Below are 22,265 nucleotides of genomic sequence, written 5' to 3'. Positions count from 1 at the left end.
ACATTTCTCATCAAAAATTGCTGAGACCAAATTATCTGATCTAAAATTATGATTTATATTCTTAATGTATTTCCATTTTCATTTCTTCTTAGGAGGTTTAGGAGAAACATGCGATAGTGGTGATAGTGGGGATAGTTCACCCGAAAATGAAAATTCTCTCATCATTTACTCGCCCTCATGCCATCCCAGATGTGTATGACTTTCTTTCTTCAGCAGAACACAAACAAATATTTTTAGAAGAATATTTCAGCTCTGTTGGTCCATTCAATTCAAGTGAAGGGTGGACAGAACTTTGAAGCTCCAAAAAGCACATGAATGCAGCATAAAATTAATCCACCTAAAAAGGAACAAATCCAGTGGTTAAATACATATCTTCAGAAGCTTTGGATGAGAAACAGATCAATAATTAAGTCCTTTTTTTACTATAAATCTCCACTTTCACTTTCGCATTCTTCTTTTTCTTTGTGCATATCACCACCTACTGGGCAGGGAGGATAATTTATAGTAATAAGGGATTTAAATAATGATCTCTTTCTCACCCACATCTTTCATATCACTTCTGAAGATATAGATTTAACTACTGGAGTATAACGATTACTTATATGCTTCCTTTCTGTCCTTTTCAGAACTTCAAAGTTCTGGCATCATTTAATTGCATTGAATTGACCATCAAAGCTGAGGTAATCTTCTATAAAAGCTTAATTTGTGTTCAGCAGTAGAAAACAAATCTGGAATGGCATGAGGGTGTCTAAATTGATCATTTTTGGGTGAACTATCCCTTTAAGGTGATACCAAGGTAAATGGTAACATGATTATGTCTCTTGATGTTTAAAAGTGATGCTGAACAATACAGTTTTTTCTAGCTAGGCGTCTCTCTATGACACCTATACCTCTCTTTTGTATAGCACTAGGATGGTAAATCCTGAATGCCTTCAAACTTAAATCTGTTTTTATTTTGACTGGCAGGGTCCAGTGTTCTTCCTGGAGGACGGCAAGTCAGCCATTTCTCTAAATGATGCCCTTATGTGGGCGAAGGTGAACCCTTTCTCTCCATTAGGGACGGGTATACGCCTCAACCCCTTCTGAGTACAAACACATGAATGTGAGCAGTATTCTGTCTAGTCTGGCTCTGGAAAGTCAGTGTCTGGTAGTGGATAAACATTCCCCATATATCTCAGAGAGCTTGTTGCATGTCATAGAACAGCAAATTCAAACCAATATTTCCTGAAGCTTTGCCATTCCATGGTGTGTTTATTGATGTGCAACTTGCAGAGTATATGCAAAGAATCAGATGAGCAGTGTTGAGGGTTGCAGTCAATATTATAGCCCAAAGTTTGTTATTCTAGTAGCTGTTTAGTTGGTACTGTCAAAGATTATTATAAAGATCGGGCATTTTTTGGATCACGCAGTCTTCTGAATCTTTTATTTTAAGACTTGAGTACAGGGTATTTACTGGTAAAGTTTTCTTTGCGTATTTATTTATTTATTTAATTTCATGAGAGACAAGTTAGGTTTGCTGTTTTTCCACTGAAACAGTTTGGCTGATTTGTCTCTTATCCTTAATGTATTGACTTGTGAATATACACCTTATTTTAGTAGACCCAAATAGGAATAATGAGAGTTTGAAGAAAGTATATTGTAATAATCACATTGCAATGTTACTTTATTCCATTCAGGGACCATTATGAATGGTTATTACAGAGTGCAGTAGTTCTGGAGGTTTAATATTTATGTACATTCAATTTGGCAGCATTATTTACATAGCATTATTAGAACATTAAGCCTTGCTGAAATATTCAAAATACATGTCTAGAAAAACATAGGCAATAACTCTGAGAAAACGCACACAGAATGTAATAAATTTCTGCTGATACATGGCTTTACATTTGGAGTTTATTTATGAAGTTAGGAAGTAAAAGACAAAAGTATTTCTATCAATATGGCATAGCACATTAGACATAAATTATAATTGTCAGGTGTTCAAGCTGGTAAATTTTTTTAGTTGCAAGCATTGTCACACATAGCTGAGTATGTACTGTAAAATTGTTTAAGATTATTACTTGACAATCCAGATACAGAGGCTATTTTCATCAAGCTGCACTATGAAATGTATTTATTTGTATATAGTTTTGTTCTAGAGTTTGTCTAAAACTCCAAGCAAAAATTGGTGTACATGGCATTATCCATACGCAACAAAGGGAACATAACAAAAGGAACTAAAGGAAAGTTAAACATCACATATTGATCCTGTAGTTGAGTCAGGCATCAGACTGAGGCCGGGACTTACCCAAATCCACTAAGTCTGCATGCACACAACCATCATTTTCCTGTTAACTTTGAATAATGATATATCATAAAAGTGCCAAGGCAATATATGTAAGAACTAGCAAGACACATGTCACTCAAACTGACCTTTTTTGTGACTATGATTTGATAATTGCTATTAAAAAGGATGAAGTTACCAAGAATATCTCAAGAATATATATTTTATTTTTTCTTAATTGAATATGATTCCATTAATTGAGAATTGACTCAAATAAAAGAGCTGATTTCTATGATTTTTGAATCAGGCATGACTGAAATCAACTGCAGCTGAAAAATAATGACAAAGAGAAAAAGCCAATTGAATTTCACTTATTTTGTTTATTTGTATTGGCAAATGCAATGCAAAAAGTATTAGATTGAATCTTACCAGTAGTGTACCATTAAAAGTTTTATACACATCACTTTTGAAGTGTGCAATGTTAAGAGATAACTGTGAAAACCATGATAGCATCAGATTTTGTGAATACTACTGGAATTGATTTCCATTTTGTTAGATTTTATTATTTTTATTAGATTAATAAAATGAGAATTTGTAATGTTGACCATACAGTCCATATCAAGGCATAACGATAATTTCATTCCAAGATGATACATTTGTATCAAAGAAGCCATGCCGCTAACATTGATCAAAATGCACAGGTTACAAATGACACATTTAGATAGTATTTACCAAAACATAAGTGATGTTCATTAGTTGCATTAAATATATTTTATTTAAAAAAAAAAACACACACAAACATTTGAACTTATCAGAAGTGAAAAGAATGGCCAGCATGATAGTGTTTTTTTGTGCGATGGTAGTCTCAAACAAGTGTGGGTACATTTCTTATATTAATGCACTTAAACAGAGAGAATAAAGAGTCTATCTGTACTGCAGAAAACTCTTGAGAAGTGTAGGCAGTTTGAGGTGAGGGATCAGCTGTAGTCTGGATCGGCCCATGTAGTTTCGGATACTCAGTCTACACAGCTGACATAAAGACCTTGGTGTGGCTATCCAGAAAGAAAGTGAAGGTTACTATTATTATATGATTGGGGCCCATTCACACGGAACACATTCTTGCATTCAAACACAGCTAGCTGAAGTGCAGTGAAATGGAACAGAACAAAGGGGGCTTTTTTTAATCTTAATCTTAAAAACATGTTATGAGATACTGAAAAAACAGATGTGACGCAAAGGACAAGGATGATGGTCTAGCACACATTATTATAGACAAACAATAAAAAAGTGGCGCAGATGTACGAAAGAACACATCTTGTGTGAATGACCCTTTAAACATGTTTAATGTCTACAACAACGTTCATCCATTCAACTGAGTGGTAATAATAAAAATCAAGGTATTGGTTGACAAATTTACCAGATACAAAACAACCACAAAGCAATCATATTTCAAAATGGGCTGGTAAGAAAACAATCATTACCCTCATAAAGCAGGAGCATGCCTTCTGCTGTACTGCTCGGTGGCGCGGTCTCCACTGGCTTCTGTAGTTCCAGGTTGCGAGTGTTAATATTAGCGCCGAATTCTAGCAGAACTCTGATGATTTCTGGACAATCCTTCTGTGCTGCAGCATGCAGGGGCGTGTCCAAGAAACGGCCCTTCTGCACATTGGCTCCTTTGAAAAAACAGATCCTTTTTGAGAGGGTCCGATGAACAAACTATAACTGAAAGTGTCAATAAGATGGAATGTGACCTCACTTGATTTGTTTGTTTTAACTTGATTTGAACAGTAATAGTGTGCACATGGATGAGACTTTATGATAACTAAAATGACTAAACTGAATTCACTGTTTCACAGTCAGTAGTTTTAACAAACGCACCTCCATCCAGAAGTTTCTGTGTACACTGGAGTTCCTGGGACACACAGGCAATGTAAAGCGGTGTTCCTAGATGAGGGATATCATAATCTACATCTGCTCCCCATGCAATGAGAGCCTCTACACATGCTGCCCTGCCTGAGAAAACAAACACATCCATATTTACTTAAACGGATAATTAAGGTATCATTTATATGTTTGGAAACTCTATACATTTATATGCAATTTCTTCATTTAATACTTACACTATCAGTCACACCTACTTCTTTATAATTACTATTTTCCACATTTTGGAATAATAGTAAAGTCATCAAAACTATGAAATAACACAAATGAGAATTACAGACTGAAAAATATTCAAAATATCAATCAAATCTTATGTATTAGATTCTTCAAAGTAGTCACCGTTTTCCTAGATTATAGCTCTGAACAATCAACCAACTTAATGAGGTATCTAGTTTTAAGGAAGTTCCCATATACAGTGTGATGGGCACTTGTTGACAACTTTACTCTCCAGTCCAACTTATCCATTTAAAAAAAAAAAAAAAGGTGCCCTCAGTAAAGTTGTTTCCTCATTTAAAAGGTGTTACTTCTAAAGAAATGAATAGCAATTTTGAAACCTATGTATGAAATCATTACCACTCACATGAGATGAGGACCATATCAGGTCATATCAGTAACCTTATAAAAGCTGTTTTATTCTACATGGGGCAGTTACTTCCTCATGGGGGAAGCCATGTTAGGATCACATGTCCATCTGAAATGTACTTGCTTAATCTCAGTAACTGCCCTGTTACTGGACCCTTTCATTCATGTATTAAATTAATTCTGGCTTAATGTGCATAGTGAATTTCTACAATGGAATTGGTTACCGAAAACATCTCGGTTAGATGAAGTGTAACCCTTTTTCCCCGAGTGGGAATGAGCTGTGTAATCACATTGGGACACACCCTGAGTGTCACATGGTCTGAAGCCCTTATACAATCATTCCAATGTATTGTCTGATGGTGCTTGAGCGATGCCCCTAGGCATAAGGTGCTCGCTTTGCACCATCGGGTCCGATTTTCTGCATGAAGGCACGAGCCTATGCAACTGCTAGAGAGTATGGCCAGTTTACGCAGCATCTCGGTTACGTGAAGCGTAACCCTTGTTCACTTTCGTGGGAACTTGAGCTGCGTAATCGCATTGGGAATTATATACATTCACACCATGCAAACAGTAGCTGTCAACTGTCTACGCCTGTGTGGCAAGCATATAGCAGTGCACAAGTGAGCTAAAGTGTCTGAATTAGGGCTGCAACTAACGATTATTTTGATAATTGATTAATCTTTGATTATTTATTTGATTAATCAGATAAAAAGACATTTCATTTCCTGTATTTCATTAAAATATTATTATTTTTACAGAAATTACAGCAAAACAGTTTAATTTGTATTACTGAATTCATGATTCTATACTCTAACAAAACTTTGAACAAAGCCTGAATCATGAAAAGTTGATTTTGAAATTATTATTATTATTATTATTATTATTATTATTATTACTTTCATTGTACATGCAAAACAGTTCCTTTCATTAAATGTAAAACTTTGTAGAACAAAAAGTACTGTTCATTAAAGAGTAAAATTATACAATGGGGATGTAGTGGACAAAACATCAGCCCAAAAGTGGACAATGGTGACACCAGAACAGAAATATTAATAATTCTGCCCAGCTGATAAATTCATAACCATGTTAGATACATATGCTTGTACACTGTCACTGATTATATACATTTTAAGTATTTTAAATTAATATTGTAGGTTTTTAAATAGTATTGTCGATAATTACATTTTTCTAAACTGTTCTTTTCAAAAATATGTGTATGCTTATCCAATAAAATTATGTTTGCCATAGTATACATTTGCTGGTGGAATCAGACATTACATTTGGCATTATCAGGATGATCACATATCAGGACCCTTAGCATTATTCTGCATTATTTCAGCATTATATACAGTTTATTATAGTACAATCATCTGTTAATGCAGTGCAGATTCACACTCGTGCTGAAGTCTCATTATGGTGCTCATTGTATTACATGTGCTTACATGATGAGTAACAATCTAAAACACTTTAAATGCAAGTTTGTTTATATAATTATATATTTTTATGAAACAAAAAACATTTTTGTTTTATTATTATTTTCAGTACTAAATGCTAAGGGGACTATTATTATTATTTTGATTATTATTATCACAGTCTGGGATATGTCAATGATAAGCAACATTGGTTTTGATGCATTATTACTTTTTGAGCCAGATAAAAAAATAAAAAAACACACACACTCAGTACCTTAGAGGACAAAAATGTCTGCGTAAAAAAATGGCATAATAATATTATATTATTTAATATTATTTTCCACTTTCACTGATTTTCATTTTTTAACCATCATCAGACCTGATCATAACTACCCTTTTTAAACCCTTTAAATGCCAGTTTATTTACATAATGCCACTGTTGGTTTTACACACACACACAAAAAAGTCTCAATACACACATAAAAAACACACTCTGACATCCATACCAACACACCCACACAATTTTAGCTGCATCATTTATTCAATTGGCCTGCAGTGCACTATAATACAGCAAACAGAAAATTGGGAAAAAATCATATATTTGCTCCACAGGCTAGAAAATATATATATATTTTTTTTTATTTTGAAGCCAGGGCTCAGGAATGAAAGCATAATATCATAGAATTCACGATTTTATGCTTTAATGGCACTGGGGTCAAATATTGCATTTTCATGGGTTTCAATGGGGAATTTTTTTCCTTAAGGTACTGAGTGTAACTATTTTGTGTACACAGTGTACTATAGATGTATTATAGGAACTCAAAATTCCCCAAAAAATACACATCTTTGGCAAAATATATGCCGTTGGCATTAACACAGCCAAGGTGGGTAGAGTAGCCAAAAACTTTACTCAAGTAAAATTACAATTACTTAAGAAAATAATTATTCAAGTAGAAGTAAAAGTAATAATGTTAAAAATTACTTGAGTACGAAAGTATCCAATAAAAAGAATACTCAAGTAGTTTGAGTAACTAGTTACTTTCACTTATAACGTAATGGATGTTTACTCTCCTATATTCCAGTACATGACAAACACATTTAACATTCATTACAGAATGATTAATGATAATAATAATAATAATAATAATAGTACTATTTATATTTATAATTGTTAATAATGGAAATTGTCATCATTCACCGCCATTTTGTTCCAAACCCATTTGACTTCTTTCTTCCATGCATCAAGGGATAGTTCACCAAAACATTTAAATGCTTTAATTTTCTCACCCTCATGCCATCCCAGATGTGTATGACTTTCTTTCTTCTGCAGAACACAAATCAAATTAAGATTTTTAGAAGAATATCTCAGCTCTGTTTGTCCATACAATAAAAGAGAATTTTTTAACTTTGAAGCTCCAAAAAGCACATAGAGTCAGCATAAAAGTTATTCAAGCTGGTCCCAGCTTCCTCCTTACAGTCTTAAGTGTTACACTCAAGACAGTAAGGAGGAAGCTGGGACGGGCTTGACAAACACAGACACTTAACACTTTTCAGTTAATAAAGAAAAAAAAACACACACTGCTTTTCAGCCAGCTGCGTCAAATCATAAAGACAGTCAGACACACGTTACTACCCACCTCTGCCTGAATCAGCAACTGGTCCACATTAAACTGTATGTGTATTATGATCTTCTTTGTGGTGTTTAAAGTGCTCTTGTGCTTGGGACATGTTTCTTCAACTTGTCTCCGTTGTTTTTCAAATAATTTTCATCATGCAACACATTTTCCACCGGGCTGTAAAGTGACGTCACTGAGGGAGCTTCTCCATCCTCGTGGAATATATCCAACAAATTGATAATATATTTTGTTGTCAATGATTTCCATTATTGAAATAATCTATTTTATCGATTAGTTGTTGTAGCCCTAGTCTGAATAAAACAGAGTGAATTATGAGTTTATTCCTGTTCCAACAGAGAGAACCTGTGATTCAGGAGTCAAACCCTTATCCAGATTATACAATCTAACAAATGTAAATGCAAAGAGGACCATCCTACTGCCATACAAATGTCCTACAAGGACGCACCTCTAGCCAAAGCCCATGAGGATGCCATGCTCCTCGTAGAATGAGCTTGAATACCCGAAGGCGAATTTAAACCATGCGCTTCGTAAGCACCTGAAATTGCATCAACTAGCCGATGAGACATTGCTTGGACACCAAAACACCCCGGCTGCTGCCACCAAATCGCACATACAACTGCTCTGATTTACATCACTGGCAAGTAAAGTCAACATAAACTTGCAGCGCCTGAACTGGGCGAAGCATATGCAATCTTTCATGCTCCTCGACTCAAATGGGGGAGGATAGAACGCCTAAAAATTCATAGTCTGCGAGCAAAATTATGTATAAATGACCTTGGGCAAATAGCCCAAGCAAGGTCTTAACACCACTCTTAAACACCCTTAAGGGTAAATACATAAGGGATTAATCAACAGGGCATGCAAATCAAATTGTGTTAGAAACGTATTATCACCTGTTGCCAAGGGCTCAGACGGAGCACCCGAGAGCACCTCTAAAACAACAGATGAATCCTATAAAGGAACGCAGATGGGACGGAAAGGTCTAAGCCTGTGTACCCCGCGCATAAAACGAGACTCCATTGGTAAGTGCATGCTCAGCTGCTATAGCGGTAACATAGACTTTAAGCAAATGTGAAATGTTCTTGCAGGGAAAATGCATCCCACTCTGAACATCGCTAGACACCGTCAGAATGACATAATGTGAACTGGAGACAGACATGCCTGCATAGCCTGCGAATTTAGCTCCTCCCCTAGAAACAAAGTTTAAAGTATAGGTTTACAAACAGCCCTAGATTGCGCAAATGGCTGAGAATGACATTCCAATGTTTGTTTGTAATTCAAACATCTCAAATCTAGAATAGGACACAAGCCGCCATCTTTTTTCGGGACCAGAAAATCATGGCAGTAAAAGCCGCACTCTCTCTGAGAAAAGGGAATCTCCTCCATTGCCACTTTTTCAACCCAACTGAACACCAGTGGAGTTCTTCTGAATTGAATTACATAACCACGCTTTATCGTTCTAAGTACCCAGTTCGAAAAGCCCTTCAGCTGCTGCCAAGCTGACAGATGGGCAGATAGACGGATTATTGCATGGCTTTAACCACTAGATGTTGAGCTTGGCTTAACTTTTGGTGACTGCCCCAAACCAGCAGCACAGTGGAGGAAAGCCTTTGCTACTCTAATACTGTGGATGGTTGAAGGGAATTTGATAATGTTTTTGCCTTTATTGTATTTCGGCAGGTAGGGAAGGAGGTATTGCCCCAAGTGAAGGAGTTCAAGTACCTCGGGGTCTTGCTCACTAGTGAGGGGACAATGGAGCGGGAGGTTGGCCGGAGAATCGGGGCAGCGGGGGCGGTATTGCACTCGCTCTATCGCACCGTTGTCACGAAAAGAGAGCTGAGCCGAAAGGCAAAGCTCTTGATCTACCGGTCAATTTTTGTTCATACCCTCACCTATGGTCATGAAGGCTGGGTCATGACCGAAAGAACTAGGTCACGAGTACAAGCGGCCGAAATGGGCTTCCTCAGAAGGGTGGCGGGCTTCTCCCTTAGAGATAGGGTGAGGAGCTCAGTCATCCGTGAGGAGCTCGGAGTAGAGCCGCTGCTCCTTTGCGTCGAAAGGAGTCAGTTGAGGTGGTTTGGGCATCTGGTAAGGATGCCCCCTGGCCGCCTCCCTAGGGAGGTGTTTCAGGCACGTCCAGCTGGGAGGAGGCCTCAGGGAAGACCCAGGATTAGGTGGAGAGATTACATCTCCACACTGGCCTGGGAACGCCTCAGGGTCCCCCAGTCAGAGCTGGTTAATGTGGCTGGGAATAGGGAAGTTTGGGGCCCCCTGCTGGAGCAGCTGCCCCCACGACTTTGGATAAGCGGTTGAAGATGGATGGATGTATTTCGGCATACATGATACTTGAATGTTTATTTCAGAAAACTGTTTCACCACAACAGCCCAGGTATTCTTTATGTTCACTGTATGTTTTGTGTACACTTTTGCTCGATGAACATCGAAATCTGTTATTCATGTCCCAAAACCTTTGGTCATGGAGAAAGAGGCTGAATACAGGAAGCATTGTTTTTTTTTGTATAATGTTCGCTTCCCATGCAAGCTGCAATGGCAAACTCATCCCAAAACCGACGAAGGGCAAACAGGAGAGAAACGGATACATTTATACAAACCAATTTCCTTCACTGAAAAAGAGCTCATCATTTGTTACACAGCAAGCCCATCAGACTCCGGTGTAGACCTATTTTTATCATACGTTGATTTATATTACTTGTGCCCCGAGACCCTTGGTCATGGAGGCATTGGCAAAACTCAAGCTGAAAATATTCAATGCTCGTTCGTCAGCGTAAATTTCAGGGGAGACTGAGCTAAATTGGTGTACTGAAAAAAAGTCAGAACTCCAAACATACAATGGGGGAACAATGCATAGTACTCAGATAGTGCGAAACATCCTCGTGAACAAAAACATTACCTAGACCCAGCGCAAGCCGAGGGTAAAAAATTAGGGAAATTCCAAACGGAGCTGATATTAGCTCAAAGTCATTCCTTGTGCTTGGTTGGACTGAAAAACCATCATGTGTAGATACAACTGCTGACTGAAAAGTGCGACATCAATGCCGCCACCAAAAAATCGAGCAAAGATAGCAGTGCGTGTCTCTTGTCTCATCATAATGCCAGCGTGGTCCATGAACGGGCGAAAGACAAAAAAAAAAAAGAAGAGTTAAAATGCCTCGCATTTTGATAGTTGGTGCCATTATTCTTTTGGGATGCTAAGCGCTCGTGTGTTGATTCGTCATCACTCTGTTGGTGAATATTCTCTTATTCCAGCCCCCTTGTTCTGCAGCTGGGCTCATGCATGATCCCCTCCACCACGAGCAGTTTGCGTCGTACGGGTCTCATAGAGTGTTTTTAGTAGCGACGGCTCAAGATGCACATGGAAACTATTGCACACGCTTGTTTGCAGAAAATGGCTGCCTAACTAGGCCTCAAAGCATGTCTGATGAGGCTTTCGCTCAAGGGGAGGGCGACAAACATCAGGAAGAATGCGATGTTCGTTCACACTCAAATCTTCTCAGACACAAAGCCGGAAACCCAAACTGCCCTCGCTCCAATCTGGAGGCCGTGGAACTGGAACAAGTAGGGATAACACCTTGTGGTGAGAAATTACGTGCCTTGAACAGCGCCTCTGTCCCCATCAGACCCTTTCAAACCACATTCAAATTGCTCTATAAAATATAATAAAATATTAGCTGTATAAAATTATATGAGTCGCTTCTTAAATTCCTTCCTGTGTTGCCACTCAAAAGGGAGAGTAATAATGATCTGATCTTCGATGTGAGTCATTGGTACAACATGGGCCAGATGAGTTTGTGCAATGAACAACAGAAAATCTGACTCGACGGCAAGAAGCAAGCGCCTTTATGGAGCTATGACATAGGGGCATTGCTTAAGCACCATCAGCCAATAAATTGCCGTGTTTGTATATGGGCTTCAGACCACGTGACACTCAGGGCGTGTCCCAATGCGATTACACAGCTCGAGTTCCTATGAAAAGGAACTACTGTGTTTGAATGATGCAGCTTCCTGGCCACTAGGTGTCACTGTAAGCCAATGAAAGTCACTTCGACATTCTTCAAAATATTGAATATTTGTATGTGTAAATATATATATATATATTAGGGCTGTCAATCGATTAAAATGTGAAATGGATTTCTGTGAACTGTATGCCAATGATTGGCTTATGTTCAATAATATCGTAGTAAACAATACATTGTATTCTAAAGCCGCTTTTTGTATTGTCTTATCAATGATTAACTCTTCTGCCACAAGAATGTAATGCATTTTAATTATCTGAATATTTTTTTTTTTTTTATATATATATATATATATATACAATATTTAAAGATAACTATGTATCAATATTTCATCATTATATATTGAATTATATTTATATGAGGGGCTTTCTCAGCAAATATTTGTATATGTGATTAATCGCGATTAATTAATATGATGTATATAATATAATTAACACCATGTCAAATTTTACATTTTTAATCGATTGGCAGCCCTACCATTTTTATGTCACTGTGTTAAATGAAATATAGTTTAATACTTAGAACACATCTTGAGATCCCTTAGTTTGAATTTGCGCTCCATCAAGTGTTTTGAACGCAAGAACGTAATGTGTTTTCTTTACTGTATAAACTGCACGTTGCCACACTTCAATTACTGCCTGTGGTGTAAACAGGTGGTACTACAAGTTTGCATTTCTCAGGAATCTTCCTTATTACGGCCCGGGGGCATTGCGATTAATTGCATTTTTTCAACGCATTATTTTTTATTAAATGAATCGCACTGAATTAATTAATATATATATATAAAAAAAATTAAAGCTTGCTTTGTAGGAACCCCTGGTGGTTTGGGGGCCCCAAGTGGCCGCTTATACCTCTTATATCTTGAAACGCCCCTGACTACTTCATTAAATACTATAAACTAACAATGATCAATACTCTTACATCACATACTAATCTTGTTTAATGTTAATTTAAACATATACATTTTAACATTAAAAGTTGCACATGTTAACACTGAACTTAGTGTGAACTTAAAAGAACTAACAATAAACAATTGTCTTTTTTATCAATGAACATTAACAAGGTTAATAAATGCTCTTTTAAAATATTGTGAATTGTAAATTCATGATACTTCATGCATTTAATAATGCTCACAAAGAGAGTCTTATTGTAAAGTGTAACCCTTTAATTTTATAAATCCATAATAATTTACCATTTTCAAAAAGAAACTTAAAACATTGGATAATTTAATGTTTAGACTAAAGGTAATTAGCTAGTAAGCAGAATGACTTGCCTTTGCTGGAGGCCTCATGAATGGGTGAAGGCTGACACGCTTCTGCCTGTGGTTTTGCTCCATGTTCTAACAGCACCTCTGTGCAGGTGACACTACCTGCCGAGCAGGCGTTAAACAGCGGGATCACACCATCAATGGTCGTGGCATTTACCTACCATGCAGGAAAATGTTATCAATCTGAGCAGAGTCCTCCAAGTATTTCAATAAACAAAGAGCAAGAAAACATATGAGAAGTCTTAATAGTAATTTGTAGTGATTTAAATGCACATTGACAGGGCAAGGTTCGATATGGTCCGTCTTACAAAGATCTGCAATAAATGTCATTTTGTGGACTCTAAAATAAAATGATCCAACCTCTAAATGGTTTCAACTTGCTCTGTTTGCATTTTGTACATGTGTAAAGAGATTACATTAAATAGAAGTTTGTCTGCCAGCTCAAGTTGAAAATGATGTGTACAAATTCAAGAGTTACATATCCTTGAGGTTAATAATAATTCTGAATTGTTGTGATTATCAGCTCACATTGGCACCAGCCTCAATGAGAGCCCTGGCGCAGGCTACATGATCTCCTAGACAAGCTTCATGAAGTGGAGTCACGTGATCAATGGTGATGATATTTGCATTGTAACCCTGGTAATATGGAAAAAAGAGAGATATTATTATATTCAATATATCAATTTACTCATTTAGCAGCCTCTTTTATACAAGTTGACTTATATAAGCTACTGCAAAACATGTGATTAATTAGGTTTATTATAATATTATAAGAGATTAAAAATATATATTTTTAATTTAAGTGTATTTGTGAATAAACCTGTGAGAGAAGGGTCTTAAGGGCCAGTAGCCGACCCTGACATGCAGCTTCATGGAGTGGAGAACGATCTGCCCATGAACCTGTAAGACGTTAATGAAAACACATCAAATTAATCTGATGAATTAACAAATGTACTGACATCCAACAATTATGTGTAACAGCTATCAAATGTTATATTAACAACGTATATATTAACACGCCATACTAATAACCAATGATTTTGAAAGCACTGGCCTGGACATCTGTGATTTAAGAGCCTTAAATATATCCACTCAACCACAATATGATTTGATTTGATTATGTCTGGCATATTCTAAAGTGTGGGTGTTGTGTGCTGGTGATTTTGACACTGCCCATTGACAGCGGTTGAGACAAGATCTTGTGAGTGCAATTGCTGAAAATGGCAAACCATTATCAACTATTGTGAGAGTGGATCAGCTCTCTATAATACAATAAAAGGTTGAATCATCTCAACATTTGAGGTCGTTGAACAGATTCTTCAGTGCTGGTGTAGTAAAATAAATATGCAAAATAAATAAATAAATTTTTACTCAACTGATGGTTAGGTTTATGGTTTGGGTTTGGATGAGGCTGTAGGTTTAATAAAATATGCATTCCTGTTGACTGTATAAGGTTATTTACAACTAAAACAACTCACTTTTGGTACCACCCTGTGGATATTTTACCTCAACAGCACTTCCTGCTTCAGCCATTAGGGGCAGTGTTTCAAATTTTGTTTCGATTTTGGCAACAGAACTTTTGACATCCTGATGAATCCCGAATTCAGTGTGATCAGTCTGAACAGCAACATATGTGGGTAATATGTATTTTACTACATATTTAGCATTCAGCACAGGTGAGCATGATATTATTACTACAAAGTCTTTTTATTATTATATCAGGAAAAGCAATAAAAGCAAAAAAAAATTCCTACATTTTTCAGAAATTCTGAAGTGTATCAGAAATGCAATAAATGACCAAGAACACTTATTATTACAAGGACTATAACAACATGCTATGTATAAGAGGCAGATCATTAGTTTGACTGATCTTCTTAAAAAAAATATCTCATTTCACATTCACACTTTTCTCTTTTGTTTTATATCAGGTCTACCAATAAATGCCCTTAGGTGGGTATCTAAAGAATTGTTCCCAATGGTATTACCACCACTGAGAATTTAACAGGCAACATGGTGAATTAATGAGTTGGGAATAGTTATAACATTTAATTATTTGATGTTTTACATAACAGCTATGTATGCATAAGCAAGTTACAGTGTGTTACAGAGTGTTAAAGAAATTCTTGACACTGCATTTTAAGCTTCATTATTATTTTTTATTAAAATGTTAACATTGCAAGATTAAAAATAAGCATATTGTTTATTAGTGGAACCGTAGGGATGGAGGTCCCCTGTGGAGCAGAGGCGTGTCAGGACCGTGGAGCAGAGGCTTGCTTGTGACATGGCATGGAGCAGTCTGTGGCTTAGCTGAGACATGGCATGGAGCGGACTCTGGCATGGCCGTGACATGGCCTGGAGCAGTCTGTGGCGTGGCCGTGACTCGGCCTGGAGCGGACTCTGGCGTGGCCGTGACCGGGCCTGGAGCGGACTCTGGCGTGGCCGTGACATGGCCTGGAGAGGACTCTGGCGTGGCCGTGACATGGCCTGGAGAGGACTCTGGCGTGGCCGTGACATGGCCTGGAGAGGACTCTGGCGTGGCCGTGACATGGCCTGGAGAGGACTCTGGCGTGGCCGTGACATGGCCTGGAGAGGACTCTGACGTGGCCGTAACATGGCCTGGAGAGGACTCTGGCGTGGCCGTGACATGGCCTGGAGAGGACTCTGGCATGGCGGCCATGACATGGGGAAAAGTCGTTGAAGGCGGAGCCATGGCAGGATCGAAACTAAGAGTTCTGGATGACTTGGAAAAGACCAAAGTGATTGTGAACATGGGCAGAGACTTGGAAACGACCTCCATGGTCGTGTACATGGGCAGGGACTTGGAAATGACCTCCATGGTCGTGTACATGGGCAGAGACTTGGAAATGACCTCTGTGGTCGTGAACATGGGCAGAGACTTGGAAACGACCTCCATGGTCGTGAACATGGGCACAGACTTGGAAATGACCTCTGTGGTCGTGAACATGGGCAGAGACTTGGAAACAACCTCCATGGTCATGAACAGGGGCAGAGACATGGAAATTACCTCCGTGATCATGATCATGGGCAGAGACTTGGAAACGACCTCCTTGGTCGTGGGCATGAACAGAGTCTCGGAATTGACCACTGTGGTCGTGGGTATGGACAGAGTCTCGGGAGCGACCTCTGTGTTCAGGGGCAAGAACTGAGACTCGGGAACGAATTATGTGGTCATGAACACATGCTTAGACTCAGAGACAAAATTCCTCCTCCTCCGTGAGGCCCAAGTTGGTGGTGCAGGCTCTGGGACAGACTAGGCTTCCAGCTTGTTGGCCGTGGCAGGCGTGGGAGTTGGCTTGTTGGCCATGGCAGGCATGGGCGTTAGCTCGTCCACAATGACGTGGGTCACTGGCTCGTTGACCATGACATGGAATGCTGGTTCGTTGACCATGACGTGGTACGCTGGCTCGGCATCTGCCTCCCCCACAGTGAATGCAGAACCAGCAATCCGCAGGGCAAGGTCGATACACTGAACCTGAGACTGAGGGAACTGCGACCGCCAGACACCAATGAGGAGATTTGCTCTCTCAGTCTGATACGGAAAAAGTCTTTGAGGGCTACCTCATTAAAGTCAACCTCGTTGGCCAGAGAGCAGAAGTCCCCAACATATTCCTACAAGGATCTATGCCCCTGACATAGGTGCAGGAGCTGAATTGCTGGGTCCATTATGGGTGGTCTAGTATTCTGTAACGATGCTGGCAAGAACGAAGACGATGACGAAGGAATGAAGAAATCAAGTGCAGTTTTATTAAATAAACGTGAAACCAAAACCCTAACTATATATGAGAAATAAACTAGACATAAACATTAACATAACTAAAACATGGCTAAACATAAACGTGGCTTGACATAAACTAGACTTGGCATGGTTTAAACAAAACAACAAAGTTACACTTACAAACAATACTAGACAAAGGACAATGGTAAACATCAGGGCTTAAATACATGACATGGGGGAACATAAACCAATGATCAAACAGAACACTAAACAAGATAACAAGACTAATAACCTAAAACCAATGACAAACTAATAACAAAGTAATCAAACAATGAACCAATGAAAACAAGACACATGAACATGGAGGGAAACAGGGAATCACATGACAAGAACCAGGAACTAGACTTTTCAAAATAAAAGACATGAAAACATGAACCAAAGCATAAACATGAACACACACATTAAACATTACAATTAGATAGTATCGGTTGGGAAAAAATACTATGTAATACTCTGTTTGCTTTGCACTGATCCATTCATGCAATTTCTTCTAATCTCTGAAAAGACACACTGCACACACAACAGCACCCACAGCATTAAATATAATAAAACCTTCAGCTCTACCACTTGATGAAACAATTGCATAAGCATAAACTGACCATAGTACAACAACACAACTACCAACAACACCGCCTTCAGCCACTCTCTATTAAATCTCATATTTAAAGTAACAGAACCAATACAGAACTGATGTCAGGATGGTATACAATGTTCTAGTATTTCCTAAGGTGGATATGTATCCATTCAGAGTGTATTAGGGAGACCTATAAATAGCAAGAGCTCAATATAGCCACAAAGTCATATGACAACTGCCTTCTGCAACTGGCATTCCTCGCAAAGAGCAAGGCCTGAGAGAGTTAGGTTCCATTCTGTACATACCCAAGTCTCCGTCGCCCCACGGCACATCTAGCCACTGATACACATACGCCATAGCCTGTAAATGAGAGGACGCCTGTCATCTTATATGGACTAGAGCCCGTAAAAGCAGGAGCCTTCTCTTTTTAGCTTAGCTGAGCTAGGGAAATTGATTGCCGCAACTCTGGATTCTAAGCTGGCATGTGGAGCTTTAGGTCACAGCTGTGCTTAAGTTAATCACAATGATACTAGGCTACTAGATACTATGTGTTGTGATTGTATTTAAAGAAACTGTATACAACAGTTAGTTAAGGCCCACTATGATTGGACAAGTGGTGTCCAAGAGTACTGATATTTATTATAACAGCACTGAGATGCTTTAATGTTGCATCAGTTCACTTGTATGTGTTTAGAGCATTCCAGACAGGCTATCAGTATGCACATTTCTTCATGACAGACAACTCTAGATCCAGCTTTGGCTTTGTTTGAACTATTTTCATTAGCAGAGCAAACATGTACAAAATTAAAAAAACTACATTGTTCCTAAAATATCAAGTCTAGAACTGTTTTTTAAATTAAGATTTGCAAAATAATAGGTCCTCACAATGCAAGTGAATGGGTGCCAACATTTTTAAGCACCAAATCCATATAAAGGGTGCATAAAAGTAACTCATATGACTCTATTGGTTAAATCCATGTGTTCAGGTACAGTATGATAGGTGGGTGAGAAACAGATCAATATTTAAGTCATTTATTTATCATAAATTATCCTCCATGCCCAGTAGGGGGCACAATGCATTAAGATTATGAATCACTAAAACCAGAAGGAGAATGTGAAAGTGAAATTGGAGATTGAATGAGTAGGGATGAAGCAGTCTGTTGCTTCTTGTGGCTGAAGATATGAATTTAACCACCAAAGATGTCTGGAGTACTTTTACTTTTATGGTGCCTATGTGGACTTTGGAGCTACAAAATAGTGGCACGCCTTTACTGGCATTGTATGAACCTATAGAGCTGAGAAATTCTAAAACGGATGAAAGAAAGTCATATACATCTGGGATGTCAGGTGAGAGAGTAAATAATAAGATAATTTACATTTTTGGGTGAACTATTCCTTTAAATGCAATATTACACAAGCTGTGTTATCAGAACAGCTGTGCTGGTATAAAAATGAGTTAATTTAGTCAAAAATGTGTTAATTAGTGACAATGTTCTTTATATCATCAGAGCATAGTTCCAGATCGTGAAAAATGTAATATTGATTTTCCCTCCGCCCTTCACACTGTGCTGTCTGCTTAGTGCTAGTGACTGCATACTTAAACAGCAAGTCTTTATTGAGAGACTCTGTAAGAGCTCATGAATATTTCAGATCTTGTTCAGTTCATGTGACTATAGCTGGGCTCTATGGAGACTAGGTCCACTTGTAACAGACCAGCTTATGGAATATCCAGATAGGGAGAGACATAACCAACTATTCTATTGGACATTGTAAACATATAATGGAATCCCAAATATAAATCTGAATACTGTTACAGACTGATGCAAGATTATTATATGACTATACATTATGGGGTCTATTACAGTACATGCTGCAGAAGAAGTTCTCTGTTTTCTGAAAACAGAGTAAAGACATAGTATACTGCATCCACTGCATCCACAATTCTGGTGGCCTTGCTAAGAGGGTTCAAATGTCGCCCAGCAGATTTAACTAAACTTAGCTTTGAGCAGTAAGGGTTTTATCCACTCCTAAAAGCAATAAAATGCATATGCAGATTTTTAGCTTAAACTGATGATTACTATAGGCTACACGTCTATAGTACCAACAGTACACTGTTCATATGCACCTAAAATTACTACTACAGATAGAGAGCCTGCTTTGTAATTGGGTTTATGAAATGTGAGAAAGATTAACAAGGTTGAATTATTGGCCAAAATATATATATATATATATATATATATATATATATATATATATATATATATACGCTATTTGGCTTTATATTAATGGATCACTGCTCCGTAACTACTGCATTATTATATAAGCATAGTCTTATACACAACATAAACATATATTATTATATTATTTTTACGAAAGAGAACTCAAAATTTAAGCACAGATCAGATTCATGCGTCAATGTTGCAATAATGTAATTGATATTCTCTTCACTGCATACATAGCCCACTATTTATCAATGTTTTCATATTTAATTTACTTATTTTATTAAATATTAATATTTGCAATATGTAGGCTATTTATATTTACAAATTCAGTATATTGATAATATTCCCTGTGTAATATATTTAAGAGCCATTAAAACATATGTAAAAATTAATGATATGAATACTCATTTTGTCTATGTAATACTAACTTTATTATTATTTGTTAAATAAGGCCCACCCCTATACAAATGCATTACCGCAAGGTGACAGCAGGGTGCAATTTAAATGCACATTTTATAACGTGTCGCTGACTCACCTTGACTAGTCAAAATACCCCAGCGCGATCTCTTTTTAGCTGAAAAATCGTCGATGTCCTCTCGCTTTCTTTTCTTTGGTGTATTATATGAGTACTCGGGATCTATGCAGGGAACTTCAGGCATGTTTGGATCGGCTCTGTCCTCTTCTTTACATAGGGATAGTGACTAGTGCCTCTCTCTGATTGGTTGCTTGGCTTGTTGTTGTTTCAGAGGACAGTAGGGTCGTGTAGATAACATGAGCGGTATACGAAATTACTAATCCTACTATGGCTAAGATTGAACTCATGAATATGAATAACTTTACGATGACGTTATGTAGTCTTGCAGGCGCATCCATTATTCGAAGCCCTTTCCGTAGTATAAAATGCGCCAGTGCCCCCGTGGACCCTGTGGCAGAGTATGGGATTACACTGCACTAATTATATATCAGTTTAAGTTTAGAACGGTGCTACAGTTATTCCGACGCAAGTGGCCAGACGAATAGATTCAGGATTTATTATGTTCTGATTTTTTACCCTTGTAAGCAAGACGGTTGAAAGTCCCTTACATTTATACAATTTAGTTGTATTTTGTAGCCGTATATTTTGTAACGTTTTAACATTTTTAAGCACAAAATTGCAGTCTGTTTAGACTTCAAAGAAAACTCCATAGTATGTCCTGTTACGTCATTTGAAGCATGATTTGACAATCAAAATATGTCAATTATTGGTTGGTTGTTGTCAGAAGCCTTGTGGCAAGAAGTACTGTTAGTGAGTAAGAAGCACTTTGATACAGTATTTGTGTTGCTTTAAATAACACATATTGTACTGTTCACTTTCCGTGCAATGTTGATGTGAATTTTTACATTTCATTCTACTTTGTACGAATGTTATTTAGCTGATACTACACAGGCAGAAATAGAATAGAATAGAATAATAAAGAAATGTGATTTACAGAAAGTGAGTTACTAAAAACCATACTTACAGCAGAGCATTTCTACAGATTATTTAAATCTCTATTTTCCTTCAGACTTCAGATAACCAATGGATATAGTTAATATGCAATTATGTATAAGACTATGTAAATAGGTAAAAAGAATGCGAAGGAGCAGTACTATTTCTGCATTCAATAGTTTTCATGTACTACTTCAAACATGAAACTATCATCCATATATCCAAACTGTACCCAGCCATTAAAAACAATAAATAATTTTCTTATCTTATCTCACTATGAGATAAGAATACACTGACCCAGTTGTGTGTGTGTGTGTATGACAAACTGGGTCATGCTACAGAAGCGTCCTCTGTCACCTCCTAACAAAGTTTTGCCAGTGTACTTTACAAGGAGACATAAAGATACTTCATAAAACATGCTTCAAAATACATAGTCATCTATCCCAGTACTGTATATCCCACTTACTATGCCCTTGGCCAAAATCATAGAACTCAGCTGCGATCCGGGCTGCCTCCTTACGGTTTCCTTTAACCGCGTAGAAGTGGGTCAGAATGTTTAAAATTATCTTGACAAATAGTTTGAAGCAAAAAAGGACAAAAATCGAGAGATAGACATTGGTATACCGCGAGCCGAAAGGCCGCTCCTCCAGTATTTCAGTCATCGCTGCTTCTCGGTCACTATGAATGTTTTGGAATGGGATCCAGGGATATGTTGATGGAATCATATGCCAGGCTGGCCCAGTTATTCCCTAAGGCAGCTTGGCTCAGAGTATAGGGATGAGATATGGCAGCTTTACTTTAATCTAGTGGAAAATGGGACTCTTGACTGAGGCATAGCAATAAGTGTTGTCATTGAGGAGGGGTGTGTCGGAATGTTTGTACTGCTCTGATTTGCTTTGTATTGTTTTGTTATGGATACATAAGATATTTTAAGAATCAACCTTAGTACAATTTGTGCTTATTTCCCTACAACAAACAAACAAACACCTTAAACCTGCCTAAGATGGTTTGCTAGTCTTAGTTGGTCTATAATAGCTAGTCCTGGCTTGTCATCTGACAGATATATTCA

General features: G+C 37.8%; 2 protein-coding genes across 3 annotated transcripts in view; one reads left to right on the top strand and one right to left on the bottom strand.

Moving 5' to 3' along the window:
• Positions 1–3,062, top strand: part of LOC127651143 (WD repeat-containing protein 17-like) — a 39,634-nt gene extending 36,572 nt beyond the window's left edge. The window contains 1 exon segment of the mRNA XM_052136844.1: positions 967–3,062. Coding sequence (XP_051992804.1) covers positions 967–1,086 — 120 coding nt within the window. The 3' untranslated portion in view covers positions 1,087–3,062.
• LOC127651139 (ankyrin repeat and SOCS box protein 5-like) lies at positions 2,630–21,974 on the bottom strand. Of its 2 annotated transcripts, none has more exons than XM_052136837.1 (7): positions 21,663–21,974; positions 13,957–14,036; positions 13,665–13,772; positions 13,139–13,293; positions 4,142–4,272; positions 3,745–3,936; positions 2,630–3,315 (listed from the first exon to the last, which is right to left on the bottom strand). In XM_052136837.1, the coding sequence occupies exons 1-7, from the start codon at positions 21,919–21,921 to the stop codon at positions 3,188–3,190; spliced, it is 1,053 nt and encodes a 350-aa protein (XP_051992797.1). In that variant the 5' UTR covers positions 21,922–21,974; the 3' UTR covers positions 2,630–3,187. The 2 variants fall into 2 exon arrangements, with proteins under 2 accessions (XP_051992797.1, XP_051992798.1); XM_052136838.1 differs by lacking the exon at positions 21,663–21,974 and adding an exon at positions 20,264–20,490 and having other exon boundaries at positions 2,635–3,315.
• Positions 21,975–22,265: the final 291 nt, after the last annotated feature.

Source organism: Xyrauchen texanus, chromosome 11, assembly GCF_025860055.1.
Source record: "Xyrauchen texanus isolate HMW12.3.18 chromosome 11, RBS_HiC_50CHRs, whole genome shotgun sequence".
In the NCBI taxonomy this organism is placed as follows: Eukaryota; Metazoa; Chordata; class Actinopteri; order Cypriniformes; family Catostomidae; genus Xyrauchen; species Xyrauchen texanus.
The sequence above is the reverse complement of the archived record's forward strand: the minus strand, read 5'-3'. Positions and strand labels throughout refer to the sequence as shown.